Genomic DNA, 12,339 nt, shown 5'->3' with positions numbered 1-12,339 from the left:
AATTCTGTTCTTCCATTTGGTGACTCATACATGTTTGAGTAACTGATCGAATGGCTGAAAGAGTATGTAGTTTCTTCAACCATTCTAGGGATTTTCTAGGGGTTTTTATATTACTATTTAATTCTCTTGTCTGAGCAATCAATTGATTTTGGATTGGGGGGGGGGGGGGGGTTTGGGCAGGACACTTAAAACCTGAGGAAAACATGTAGTAATGGTGTAACTCTGTGTGGTGGACAGTGAAACTTTCTAAGGCCCCATTCACATCTGCACGTACCGGGAATGGAACACTCTGAGCTTGTGGTGCTATTAGAGTGATTGTAAAGTCTCTGTTTTTTTTTCTATTAAAATTTTTTTTCTATTAAAATAACAAACGTTATGCTTACCTACAGCCCTATCCTCCTCTTCTCAGGTCCCTGGCTGGAGCTCCTGGCCCCTCCCTCCCTTCCTCCTGTTGAGTGCCCCCACAGCACCCGAGCCGAGCTGCAGCTCCGTGTATCCATTCAGATAGGGAGCTGCCGTTCGGCCCCGCCCTCTCTCTCCTGATTGGCTAACTGAGTTTGACAGCAGCAGGAGCCAGTGGCGCAATTGGTGTTTCTCAGCCAATCAGGAGAGAGAGTCCCTGATGGCTCAAGCACTCATAGACATTGCTGGATAGAGAGGGGGCTCATGTAAGTATTAAGGGGTCTGAGGGTGGCTGCTGTACACAGAAGGCTTTTTATCTTAATGCATAGAATGTGTACAACCACTTTAATTGTTAATGGAACCTCAAATGGGGCTAGGAAACACATGTTTAGCTGTGCAAAAAAACGTGCAAACTGGAAAAGTAGCAAAATGCACCGCATTGACAGTTTAATACCGCAAAGCAATCAAATGGTTAAATTTCATCTGGCTGTAAAGTAAACCTGTGCTGGAAGAAATATGTTGACTTCCATTGCGAACCCTTCTTTTTTTCCTTCAATAAAGAAGACATCAGTGTAGTGCAAAATGGTATAATTAAGAAGACATTTTTACATATATGTATACAGATAGGGAAAATGGCATCAGGCATATTTTATCATCTTGAAAATTGGTCGGTATCCTGTACTTGGTCTTCTGTGCATGATATCTTAGGCAAACCCTTGCTTTTACTGTCCCATGGTTTGATTCACTGGCTCAGAGTCAGTTGCGTATGATCAGCGGGATAGATTGGGATCCAGCATATTTAGAATCATAGATAAGCAATGGCAGCCTATAGTTTTCAAAACAAATTTCCTTTAATGTGATCCTATCACCACAGAGTAACTTTTAGGCTCCGTTTACATATATGCGAATTGGATGCGTTTTGAACCGCATCCAAATCGCATGACGTGAATCAAGCCGGCTTGCTATGGAGCCGGTTCGCATTTGTGCGGTGCAGCGGCAGTGCGAAATCGCTGCAAATTTAAAAAGTCCTGTGCGTTTTTCGAGCACTGATGCCAATGTGATGCAAATTCGAATTTCAGGCTCAGTGCCTTCAATGGGAATGCATCTGAATCGCACATCAGATTAGCTATGAACACGACTTTGGTCCGAAAAACGTGGGGCACCACGCCGTTTTTTTTTTTTCCCCCTACAGTCTGCTGGGAATCCACCGTTGTTAAGGTGAAGAAATGTCAATTCCAAACGCAATAGGGGGTCACTATCCTTTGTTAAGGACACATCGGCCGACTTCCCAGCCCACACCTTAACAGCCAGCTAATGTTAAAGACATCGGTGGCCAAAAATTCACATCTGTACCACATCTAAATCGCAGCTGAACTGCTAAACAGCTGCTTAAGAAATTTGCAGTGAAAATGGAGAAGAAATTCAAATTGAAAACCTAGCCTTACCCAATATTTCACCTGTAAAAGAAACCTAGATATACTTAAAACCCATCATTTATTTGCACCCCTGCCTGGTAAGTATTCAATCTAATGAATTAAATGCTCTATTTCCATCCCACCCGCCCTTCCCCATTGCATACTCTGGTTCCTCTGGCAATTCATAGGTTCTGTGATGATGTATGAGCCAGCATAAGGCGCCATAGCAGTCAGGAGGGGGGGGGGGGGGTAGTTTCCACACCCAGAAGAATGCTTGCAGCAGCAAAGAAGGATCAGTTGTTCACTGCACGGACTACTGGAAAGATAAGTATGTCCATACTTCTTTTACAGGTAAACTATTGAGTAAAAGTGACCATGCTCATAATTTGTCACGTGTGAAAGATTGTATATACTGTATATTCAGGTTTGGTCTCTACACTTTTTAACATTGACCGTGATTTGTAGCTGGATGCCTTTAGCTACCGCATTTTACTTATCACTCTTTGGTGTCCTTTTATGAACGGGTGAATTTTTTTCTCTGTTGGCTTCTCTACAGTTCTCCGGGGAAAATGATCACATCTGGCACCCATTTTATGAATCAGAGAACTTCAGTTCACCCAGGGTGATCAGAGGAGAACGGTTTTCTCGGAGATCTGTGTAGAAGTCAATGGAGCGTCTGTAATCTCGTGAGACAAAGCGAGATTACAGTAGTATGAAAATCCCTCGCGCTTTAACAAGCAGAGATAAATTATCACTGCTGAGTACACAAGGTTATAAATAATAGTCCCCTTACATAAATATATATATATATATATATATACACTGAATACACACACACATACATTGTATATATATATATATACACATTAAATATATATCTACATGTATGTGTGTATATATATATATATATATATATACATGTATATATATACATAAATATGGCAGGGGGACATGATTACTGTTTTGGGGGGTCTGAACGAGGAAGAAGGAAGTCCATAATCTTCCTTTTTCCCCCTCAGTTCTCCCCCGATTCTGTCTTCACTCCCCGCTTCACAAGCTCCAGGCTGGTGAACCCGGGAGTGTGAATTCTGACCCTGATCGCCAGTGAAGTGTGGGGATCGCAGCTTCATAGCCTGGCCATTTCTGTGTCTGTCAATGACAGATTCCCATGTGAAGAGATGATCAGCGGAGAACATGTTCTCCTGCGATCATTTCTGTTTCATAAACTGAGAATGATCGGAAATGAGCTGTGATCAGCAGGATCACTGCTCATCTCCGTTTCATAAAAGGACACCTTTACCCTCATAAGACATGGGTTAGATTTTGAATGTACTGACACATGGTTATTTGTTTATGGTTTCCATTTGTAAAAATGCCTTTAGTTATTTACATTTGCTTTGGTAATGGTGTTGATCAAAATAGAAAGGGTTGTTTTTCTAAATTTTTTTTTTTTTTTTTTCACCCGCAGAACCATGATTTTGAAGAAATTCAAACTGCCTTTATTCAGTCTGGTCTGCTAAAATTGTTGGTGAAGAAATGTAGTAAAGGCACTGGTTTCAGTAAGACATGGCTTCTCCGTGATCTGGAGGTAAGGCTTATGAATACTTAGTATGGTCATTAACACATTTATAATGGTTTCAGACCACAAACTCTTACTTTTATTTTATTTGTAGTTTTGTAGCGTATTGGATTGCATTCTTTTTTCCATTATTATTATATAATATTATTCTCCTTTTATAGCATTAATGTTTTAAGCTCTGCACTGTGCACATCTTGCAAACTATTTGTACGAACTTCTATGGATATATGCACCCTCCAGCAATGGCTGAACATCATAATTTTACTGTGGTGGCTACAGCAGAATCTCCCTTAGTCTGAATCGCACTGAAACACCTGCTTATAGGCCAAGTCCAGGAGTGCTCAGAAATGGGTGACAATGCTAAAGCTGAACTCAGCAAGTGTTGTCACCCTTGGAAAGAAAGTTTGTGTATTCACCTAGCTCCTACATTTTAACTGAAAGCAGGAGATATACACCAAAATAGATTAAGTTTTTTGACAATACAAAGCCATCAACAACAGCATCCTAAAAGGGAAGTTCTAATGATGTTCGTCCTCTAACACTTTTGGGGAGGAAGCGGGTACCCTCTCCCACGTCTGCTGGAATTGCCTAGGCAATCCTATTTGAAGTTCTCCTCTTCTCTCTCTGCCTGAAACCTCCTGGGACACAGAGGGCTGCTGGATCATTTACAGGCTGCAGTACAGCTTACGCATGCTTAGTGGGGAGTCACAGCCGGCTTCCCACAGTTAACATGGGAGCACGGGGGACCCAAAGGCCAGTGAAGAACTGGGTGAGAACAGCTCTGGATCCCTGGACAGGTGTCTCTTTATTATGAAATCAAGTTCAAAATAATTAGCAAAAATAGCATTGAATAATAGGCACCATGAGGTTTCTAGTTTTACCTCCAAAGTACCACTAAAGGTGGCCATGCACATCATTTATTGGTAGAAAATAAAAAACATGGTGCTTGAGCGAGCCATCAGAAACTGACCACATTCTTCTACCTATTGTATTGTATTCCGTTTTTATTGTATTTTTGTACTCAGAAATAACTAGAGCATATGAAACTAGAGATGGTGACCATACTCTCATTGAGTCTCCATCTAGTTGAATATGCATTTGATTTATTGACCGAAACCTTACATCCCTTACAACATACCACAAAAAATAGTTTAAGCATATCGTTTGATAGACCATATATATATATATATATATATATATATATATATATATATATATATACAATGATTTTATTTATTGTATTTAGTATGATCTTGTTTTCTGCCACAACTAACTCAAATAAGTTTGATCTGATCGATTAGTTTACATTGGGGTCGCTCAATAAAGAAACCCATCCCCTTTCGATATTTTGCCAGATGCAGTCTAATTTTCCAATTCTTTGAATTGTATAATTCCATGTATAGCCACCCTGGGAGCACAACAAGGCCAGGTCAGCTATAACTGCGCAATAACAACCATTAGAAAGTTGGAACTCCTGCAGGGGCTGTCAGAGGGTTTTATCCTTTAACAAGTCCTAACCTTATGATAATAATTATATAGTGATTTGTTCGTCTTGACATTTTTAACTGTACAGCTTCACTTTACATAAAAAGCTATATAGTTTTCAAATGAGGAGGCATCTCTCAAAATGATAACTTTTGTCTGCCTTACGTACAATGGCAGTTATCTAATACGTAAACCCAGTATCCATTACAATCAAATGCTGTATCTCTATGCTTCTCCTCTCAGCTGCATAATGCTGATTGATAGCGCATATCAGAGTGGGAGTTTTTCAAGTTTGGCTCTGTGAATGTTGGGCTTCTATTTTTTTAGTTCAGAACTTTAATGTGTAGAAAAATGATTTGAGCGGTTTGGTTGTTTACACTGGGGATAACCTGGATGTGCAAAAATCCATGTTGGTCAAATATCTGATGGCTTCTACCCATTACATTGTATTGTACCATACAATTGCTTTTTAGTACAACATTATGTGAAAAGCCCACGCAGGCCATGTTTTATTATGGCAGGTTGTACTTTTTATGCTGTACTATGGCTTTATATTTCCTGTCACAAAGTTTTCCTTGTGTGAGTTGGATTTTATAACTGAATGTTTTGTTTTCTGGACTAGATCTTGTCTATAATGCTGTATTCCTCAAAGAAAGACACAAGCCCATTTTCTGAAAAAAACGATTCATCTTCTGTGAAGCCAGAACAAGATAAAGATACTGAGTCACCTACAGTTGATGACGTTCAGAAAAAGCCTAATCCTTTAGCAGGTCTTGATGAAGCTACAAAAACGAGTTTCCAGGTAAACTTGGTCAATTATAAGCATTATAGCCTAAGAACTTGCTTCTCTGCCTATAATAAATATATGAGAATGTAAAAGAGCCTTTATTTAGGTTAATGCGCCTTTAAAGGAGGTCATGTGCCACTGAGAAGGTTGAATGCACCCCCACTGAGTTTTTTTATTAACTCAGGAGTGTCTCCATATTTATGCGAAATACAAATGCAGTGCACCTGGAAGTAAGCTAAATTTGCCAGTCAACAGACATTAGAGAAGCTGATATATGTTGGGTTACATTACAACTATGCTTTGTGACCCGTTTGCTGTTAATATTTATCTGTCTTGATAAGTTTGTTCCTAATGGCTGTCAAAAGTTAGAAAGCTATGTCCTCCAGATAAAGTTACTTGCTGCAACCTTTAGGAAAGATTTCTCTTCTTTACACCAATGAGGAATGCAATATCCAATTGGACATGTTGGGCTTTTATATTGCTTTTGGCGCCGCTCAAAGTAGAAGTAAAAGTTTATCTCTGTGTCCCACAGCATAAGGTGCAAGCTTATTCTGATACCAATCCAGAGGGCTTGTAAGTGTAAAAGGGAAAGGATCACTGCTACGCCCGACCAACCCAGGTGAATAAACGATAAGGAGCAGCCTCAGCCTACATATCTCCACCACACCACACACCCTAATGCATTTCTCCCCGCCCACTAGGGCTTAGTCATAGTATCTATGGGTATCATCTGGGCTAGTCTTGAGTAGCAGTGATCCTTTCCTCTTTACATATTGGTCTTTTGTTATTTTTATCAGCCTGAGAAATGTACTGTGTGATTTTTCATGGCTGTACCACTAAACCACTTCAGCTCCAGAAGGTTTTACCCCCTCAATGACTAGGCCATTTTTTGTGATATGGCACTGCGTTGCTTTAACGGACAATTGCACGGTCGTGCAACGCTTTACCCAAATAAAAATGTCTTTTTTTCCCCCACAAATAGAGCTTTCTTTTGGTGGTATTTTAGCACCTCTGTGGTGGGTTTTTTTTTTTTTTTTTTGCGCTATAAAAAAAAAATACTGACCATTTTGAAAAAAAACGTTTTTCACTTTCTGCTTCAAAACATTCCCAAGAAAAAATGTAAAACTATTCTTTTCATCAATTTAGGCAAATATGTATTCTGCTACATATTTTTGTTACAAAAATCCTAATAAGTGTTTCTCTATCGCTCATTGACAGACGTAGTCCTCGGTGATTCAACACCCTCGGGTTATGCTGCCCTCTACAGGAGTAGGACTAGACAGGAAAGAAAACGTTATGGCCACACCCTAGGGGCAGTCCCAGAGGGTATATCCTCTCACTTCCTGCTCTAGCAAATCAGTTTTTTTCTGTCTAGTTAGGAGTAAGGACCTAGATACCTTGCTGGGATCTTCGGTCCTGGCAGGATTTTTTTCTTAGAAAAGATTTTTTAGACAGCTTTTTTTCTCCAGTGTTCCTGTGAGATCTTCAAGCAAGAAAGCTGAACTGGGCGACGGGCTGGATGTTGAGATCCGGTGGTCACCCCAGTTCAGCCTACGAGCGCGTGCAGGCCATAGCTCCGCGCTGGGTCGGCCGCGACATAGTCCCACTGGACGGGGACTGACCCTGCGAGTTAAACGTCTCGCTGAAACGCCAAAGACCATGAGTCACGGCGTCCGTATTGGTCGACAGCCCTCCTACCTCGGTGGAGAGGGGTACTGTCAGGAGTTGGCGCCCGCCTGGTTCCGGTATGGTGAGTAGTATGTTCCCCCTTTCCCCCTGACGGGTCTTGTGGTGAACGCGGGCCCCTCTCTGTAATGGTAAGGATGGGTTCCCCTCTATCCTATAACAGGTCACAGATCCCCCTAATTGAGTGTGATTTTTGTGTACAAGAAGCCAGGAGGCTTGGTTTGGGAGCTGACAATCTAATTGTAAAAATGTGAAAATGATTGTAGTCAGTGGCAGTACTAGAACTTTACTGTGATAGTATAAGGTATCCTACCTGTCAGAAGCCACAGGGCGATGTCTATACATGTATACTGCATTCCAGATCATTCCTCCAGCTAAGCAGAGGCCTCCCGACGGCCACGGACCGCATACGGCCCGCCAGGGTCCAGTACCGCCGACCACGCTGACCACCATGAGGGTGAAGGGTTGTGATGCCGAGATCCTTCTGCAGACATGCCGCTATTCTGTGCAGGCCGCCGCCATTGTCTGGTAGATCGCACAAGGCCGCCATTTTGGTGTAGCCTCGTGTCTCCAGCATGGGGGCGGCCATGTTTGAGGTGACTCAAACACCTCATGGAGACAGGGGGAGGCGCCGGCAGGCGTGTTAAGGGGCGGAGCCGCCTCCTTTACCCAGGAAATAGGGCCAAAGACTTCCTGTCTGTAACAAGACAAGCACTGAGCAAGCTGATGAAAACTTCTGTGCATCAGGGATGAGCCTTGGGGTCTCTCTCTCTCTCTCTCTCTTTCTCTCTCTCTCTCGGGTCCAAAAAGGCAGGTAACACTGAGGGGCGCTGTTGCGACTGGGGGACACAAAAAAAAAAAAAAAAAAGTTTTTTACTTTGTCATTTTTTGTCGCTGGAAAGTGTCTTGTATAATCATTGACCCTGCCGCATAGGTATCCCCACCTGATCCCCTCAAGGTGGCCGCAGGACCCTCCAGTACCCCACTTGTTTTTAATGCATTATCGGCAGTTTTGGAGTCTTTGGTATCCCGGGTGGAGGTGGCCTGTCAGGGACGGGGGTCAAGAAGCGACCCCCGCCTACCCCTATTGTTTATCAGATACTTCAGGGGCTGTTGTCTCAGGTAATATCTCCTCAGCAGTGAGGAGAACGTTTTCCGCCATAGCACAAGAGTGGTGGATGCACTAGTTGTGTCCGTCCGGGAAACCTTTAGTCTTGAGGTTACACCGGCAGAGGTAGCTGAGACTGAGATTCCTTTTTGGTACTACCAAAAGGGCAAAGGATTTTCCTTTACCCAAATGGGGTCGTTTTGAAACGAACCCCTGTTATTTCCAAACGCATGGCTAGGTGCTATCCGTTTGAGGAATTCCTCTTTATAGGATAGACGGTACCACCTACTGTCTTGCCACAGACTGTTAGGATAAAAGGACCTCGTAACTAACGAGGACCTTCCTTTTCTGCTCATAAAGAGTTGTTCGTTCCGTGAGGGCGGGCGATAAGGCGAAACCCTCCAAAGCCCCTTTAGAGGGGTTTCAAAGGGCGCTGGTCGGCTAAACAAAAAGTCCGGCTCAGCCAAGCCTGAAGATACAGCCTGATGCGCCCCTACCCATCTCTGGGGTGGGGGGGATGTCTTCACCGGTTTCTGGAGGACACAGGATCGAGTTTCGATCACTTCCACTGGTGCGATTCTTCCCTTCTAACATTGAACGGTTTCAGGGGTTCTATTCGAACCTATTCACAATGCCCAGGAAAGAGGGCAAGGTGCGTCCAAATCTGGACTTGGGAAGAAATAGAGTCCATCCGTACAGTGGTGGCCTCCCTGCATCAGGGGGATTTCCTGGCGTCCATAGACATTTAGGAGGCCTATCTTTATATCCCCATCATCGCAGGACATCAGCGTTTTTTCGCTTTCCCAAAGATCATCCCTGGTTCCCACCAGGAGACTGAACTATCTGGGCCTAATGTTGGATACATCCTGGGCAAGAGAGTTTCTCCTTGCGGAGAAACTCCAGAAGGTTCAGTCAACGATTCGGATGTTGCTGTCCGTCAATTGGCTGGGACTGATGGTGGCCTTCTTAGAGGCAGTACCGTATACCCAGTCTCATACCCGAATTCTCCTGAAGGAGATTCTTTTTTAATGGAATCAGAATTCCGATTCCCTGGACAATCGGATCCGGTTGAGCGAGCGGACCAGGAAGCCTCCGATGCTCAACCAGGGGAAGTCATTTCTTCCGATAGTATCCAGATTACCAATAAGGGTATCGGAACTGAGAGCGATCAGATTTTGTCTGATTTACTGGATCGAGCAGCTCTAGAGCAGCCTGATTCGGATCCAATCGCATATGGCCTCTTCATCCAGAGGTTTTTCACTAGCTGTCCCTTCATTGGGACATCCCGGATGTGGATCTGTTGGCACCTTGGCTTAACAGGAAGGTGCGGAGGTTTGTAGCTCGCGCCGCGATCCTCTAGCGAACGCAGCAGAAACGCTGATCGCCCCGTGGGGGCAGTATCGGCTACGGCATGCCTTCCATCCTCTCAAGTTGCTGCGGGAACTTCTTCGCAGGATAGAGGTGGAGGGAATTCCAGTTATTCTGGAAATTCCGGACTGACCTCGTCGAGCCTGGTACGCCGACTTGGTGAGGCTAGTCGCGGACGCTCCTTGGAGACTTCCTCTCAGGGAGGATTTGCGGTCTCAGGGACCGATCTTCCATCTTGCTTTACAGTCGCTGGCTTAATGGCCTGGCCATTGAGACCCAGGTACTGAAGGACAAGGGAGTGTCAGCTTCAGTTATTCCTACCTCCAGTTAAAGCAAGGAAAGCGACTTCCAGCACATGGAAGTCTTATATTGCATGGTGTGAATCTATTGGATTTCCCCCACATACCTATTCGGTGACCCGAATTTTGGTCTGTCTGCAACAAGGGATTGAGCAGAAACTGTCCTTGAGCACGATCAAGGGTCAGGTTTTCGGCGTTAGCAATCTTCTTTCAAGAAACCTTTTGGCTAATCATTCCTTGGTGCGGAATTTCATCCAGGGGGTGCGACATCTGGCTCCGCCAGTGCGCGCACCCTTACCGCCTGGGATCTTAATTTAGTGTGGTCGGTTCTTCAGAAACTTCTCTTTGAAGTTATTAGGGAGATTCCCTTGCTTACATTATCCCAGAAGGTGGCCTTCTTGGTGTCCATTACATCTGCACGCAGGGTGTCAGAACTGGCCGCATTAGCTTGTCGTTCCCCATATCTGGTGGTTCATAGGGATAAGGTGGTTCTTCTTCCGAATCCATCCTTCCTTCCTAAAGTGGTTTTCAGAGTTTTTCATCTGAATAAAAGTATTGTGTTACCTTCCCCGTGTCTTAAGACTAGCCATCCTTGGGAGTTTGCATTACGCTCCTTGGATGGGGTTCAGAAGGATACACTTGACTACTACGAACTTGTTTTCGTAAGACGGACTCACTTTTTGTGATCACGGATAGCCCTTGAAGGGGGTTGCCTGTGTCTGCCGCGACCATATCTACATGGATCAGTCAGACGGTGGTACAGGCTTATTCTATTAAGGGTCGGAATCCTCCGTTCCCTGTTAGGGCGCACTTCACTCGAGCGCTCAGTACTTCCTGGGCCTATCGCCATCAGGCGTCAGTGGTCCAGGTATGTAAGGCGGCCACCTGGTCGTCGGTACATACCTTTTCAAAATTTTATAAGATTGATGTGATGGCATCGGCGGGTGCCTCATTTGGCCGCAAGGTTTTGCAGGCCGCAATTTGAGGAGACCGGTGGTCTACCTCGGGGGTTTTTTTCTGTTGAAAAATTTCTGTTAAGTCTCATCATTGAGGATGAGCATTGTAAAACTTCTAGTTGGCACCGGTTGGGCCTTCTAGATTGGATTTGATTTCCATTTTCCCACCCCTCATTTGTGGTACTGCTTTGGGACGTCCTGAGGGTGTTGAATCACCGAGGACTACGTCTGTCAATGAGCGATAGAGAAAAATTGATTTTTGTAAAATCTTACCGTAAAATCCTTTTCTCTTAGCTCATTGACAGACGTAGTACCCGCCCCTCTGTTTTTGAGTTGGGTTGGGTTAAATTCTCTAAACACTGCTTTGTGACATAACTGATTTGCTAGAGCAGGAAGTGAGAGGATATACCCTCTGGGACTGCCCCTAGGGTGTGGCCAGAACGTTTTCTTTCCTGTCTAGTCCTACTCCTGTAGAGGGCAGCATAACCCGAGGGTGTTGAATCACCGAGGACTACGTCTGTCAATGAGCTAAGAGAAAAGGATTTTACGGTAAGATTTTACAAAAATCCATTTATTTTGATTGGTTTGCACAAAAGTTATAGCGTCTACAAACTATGGGATCGATTTATGGCATTTTTTATTTTATTTTTTTATTGTCTTTACTAGTAATGGCGGTGATCAGCAATTTTTAGTGGGACTGTGACATTGCGGCGGACAAATCTGACACAAAGTGATACTTTTTGGGGACCAGTGACACCAATACAGTGATCAGTGCTAAAAAAATGCACTGTTACTGTATAAATGACACAGGCAGGGAAGGGGTTAACACAAGGGGTAATCAAGTGGTTGTGTGCTCCCAGAGAATGCTTTCTAACTGTGTGGGGGATGGATGTGCTAGAGGAAAAGAGAGATCGGTGTTCTCTCTGTCATTCTCCTGCACAATTGCGGGTGGCCGGCAGCTGTTGCGGTGGCCTGGACCGGCTGCTTGGCTCCCGCTGTGTCTAATCACAGCAAGAGCAGCGTTCAAGCGGTAGGCGCCACCAAAAACCCCTGCACACATTTTTTTGCACATAAAATGTATTTATTATTTTGTTTTCTAAGTAGCCTGCAGAGCAATGCACCCACAATCAGCAGATTGCAGGTGCAATGTCCAGCTCCTGCAGACTCCCTGGATAGTTGTCTGCCCACACCTCCGATATGAGCAGGCAACTAGTTACCCTGAGAGCAGGAAGATCATTGAACTACAAGGATGCT

The 12,339-nt window shown here is 44.1% G+C and overlaps 1 protein-coding gene across 1 annotated transcript in view; it reads left to right on the top strand.

Annotated features, from left to right (window-relative positions):
- ZZEF1 (zinc finger ZZ-type and EF-hand domain containing 1) overlaps window positions 1–12,339 on the top strand; it is a 499,621-nt gene that overhangs the window by 393,041 nt on the left and 94,241 nt on the right. The window contains exons 45-46 of the mRNA XM_082244777.1: window positions 3,286–3,405; window positions 5,504–5,683. Of these exons, the coding sequence (XP_082100903.1) occupies window positions 3,286–3,405; window positions 5,504–5,683 (300 nt within the window). The remainder of the gene's footprint in view (window positions 1–3,285; window positions 3,406–5,503; window positions 5,684–12,339) is intronic.

The sequence above is a fragment of the Pelophylax lessonae genome (assembly GCF_965119305.1).
Source record: "Pelophylax lessonae genome assembly, chromosome: 2".
NCBI classification, from domain to species: Eukaryota; Metazoa; Chordata; class Amphibia; order Anura; family Ranidae; genus Pelophylax; species Pelophylax lessonae.
The sequence above is the reverse complement of the archived record's forward strand: the minus strand, read 5'-3'. Positions and strand labels throughout refer to the sequence as shown.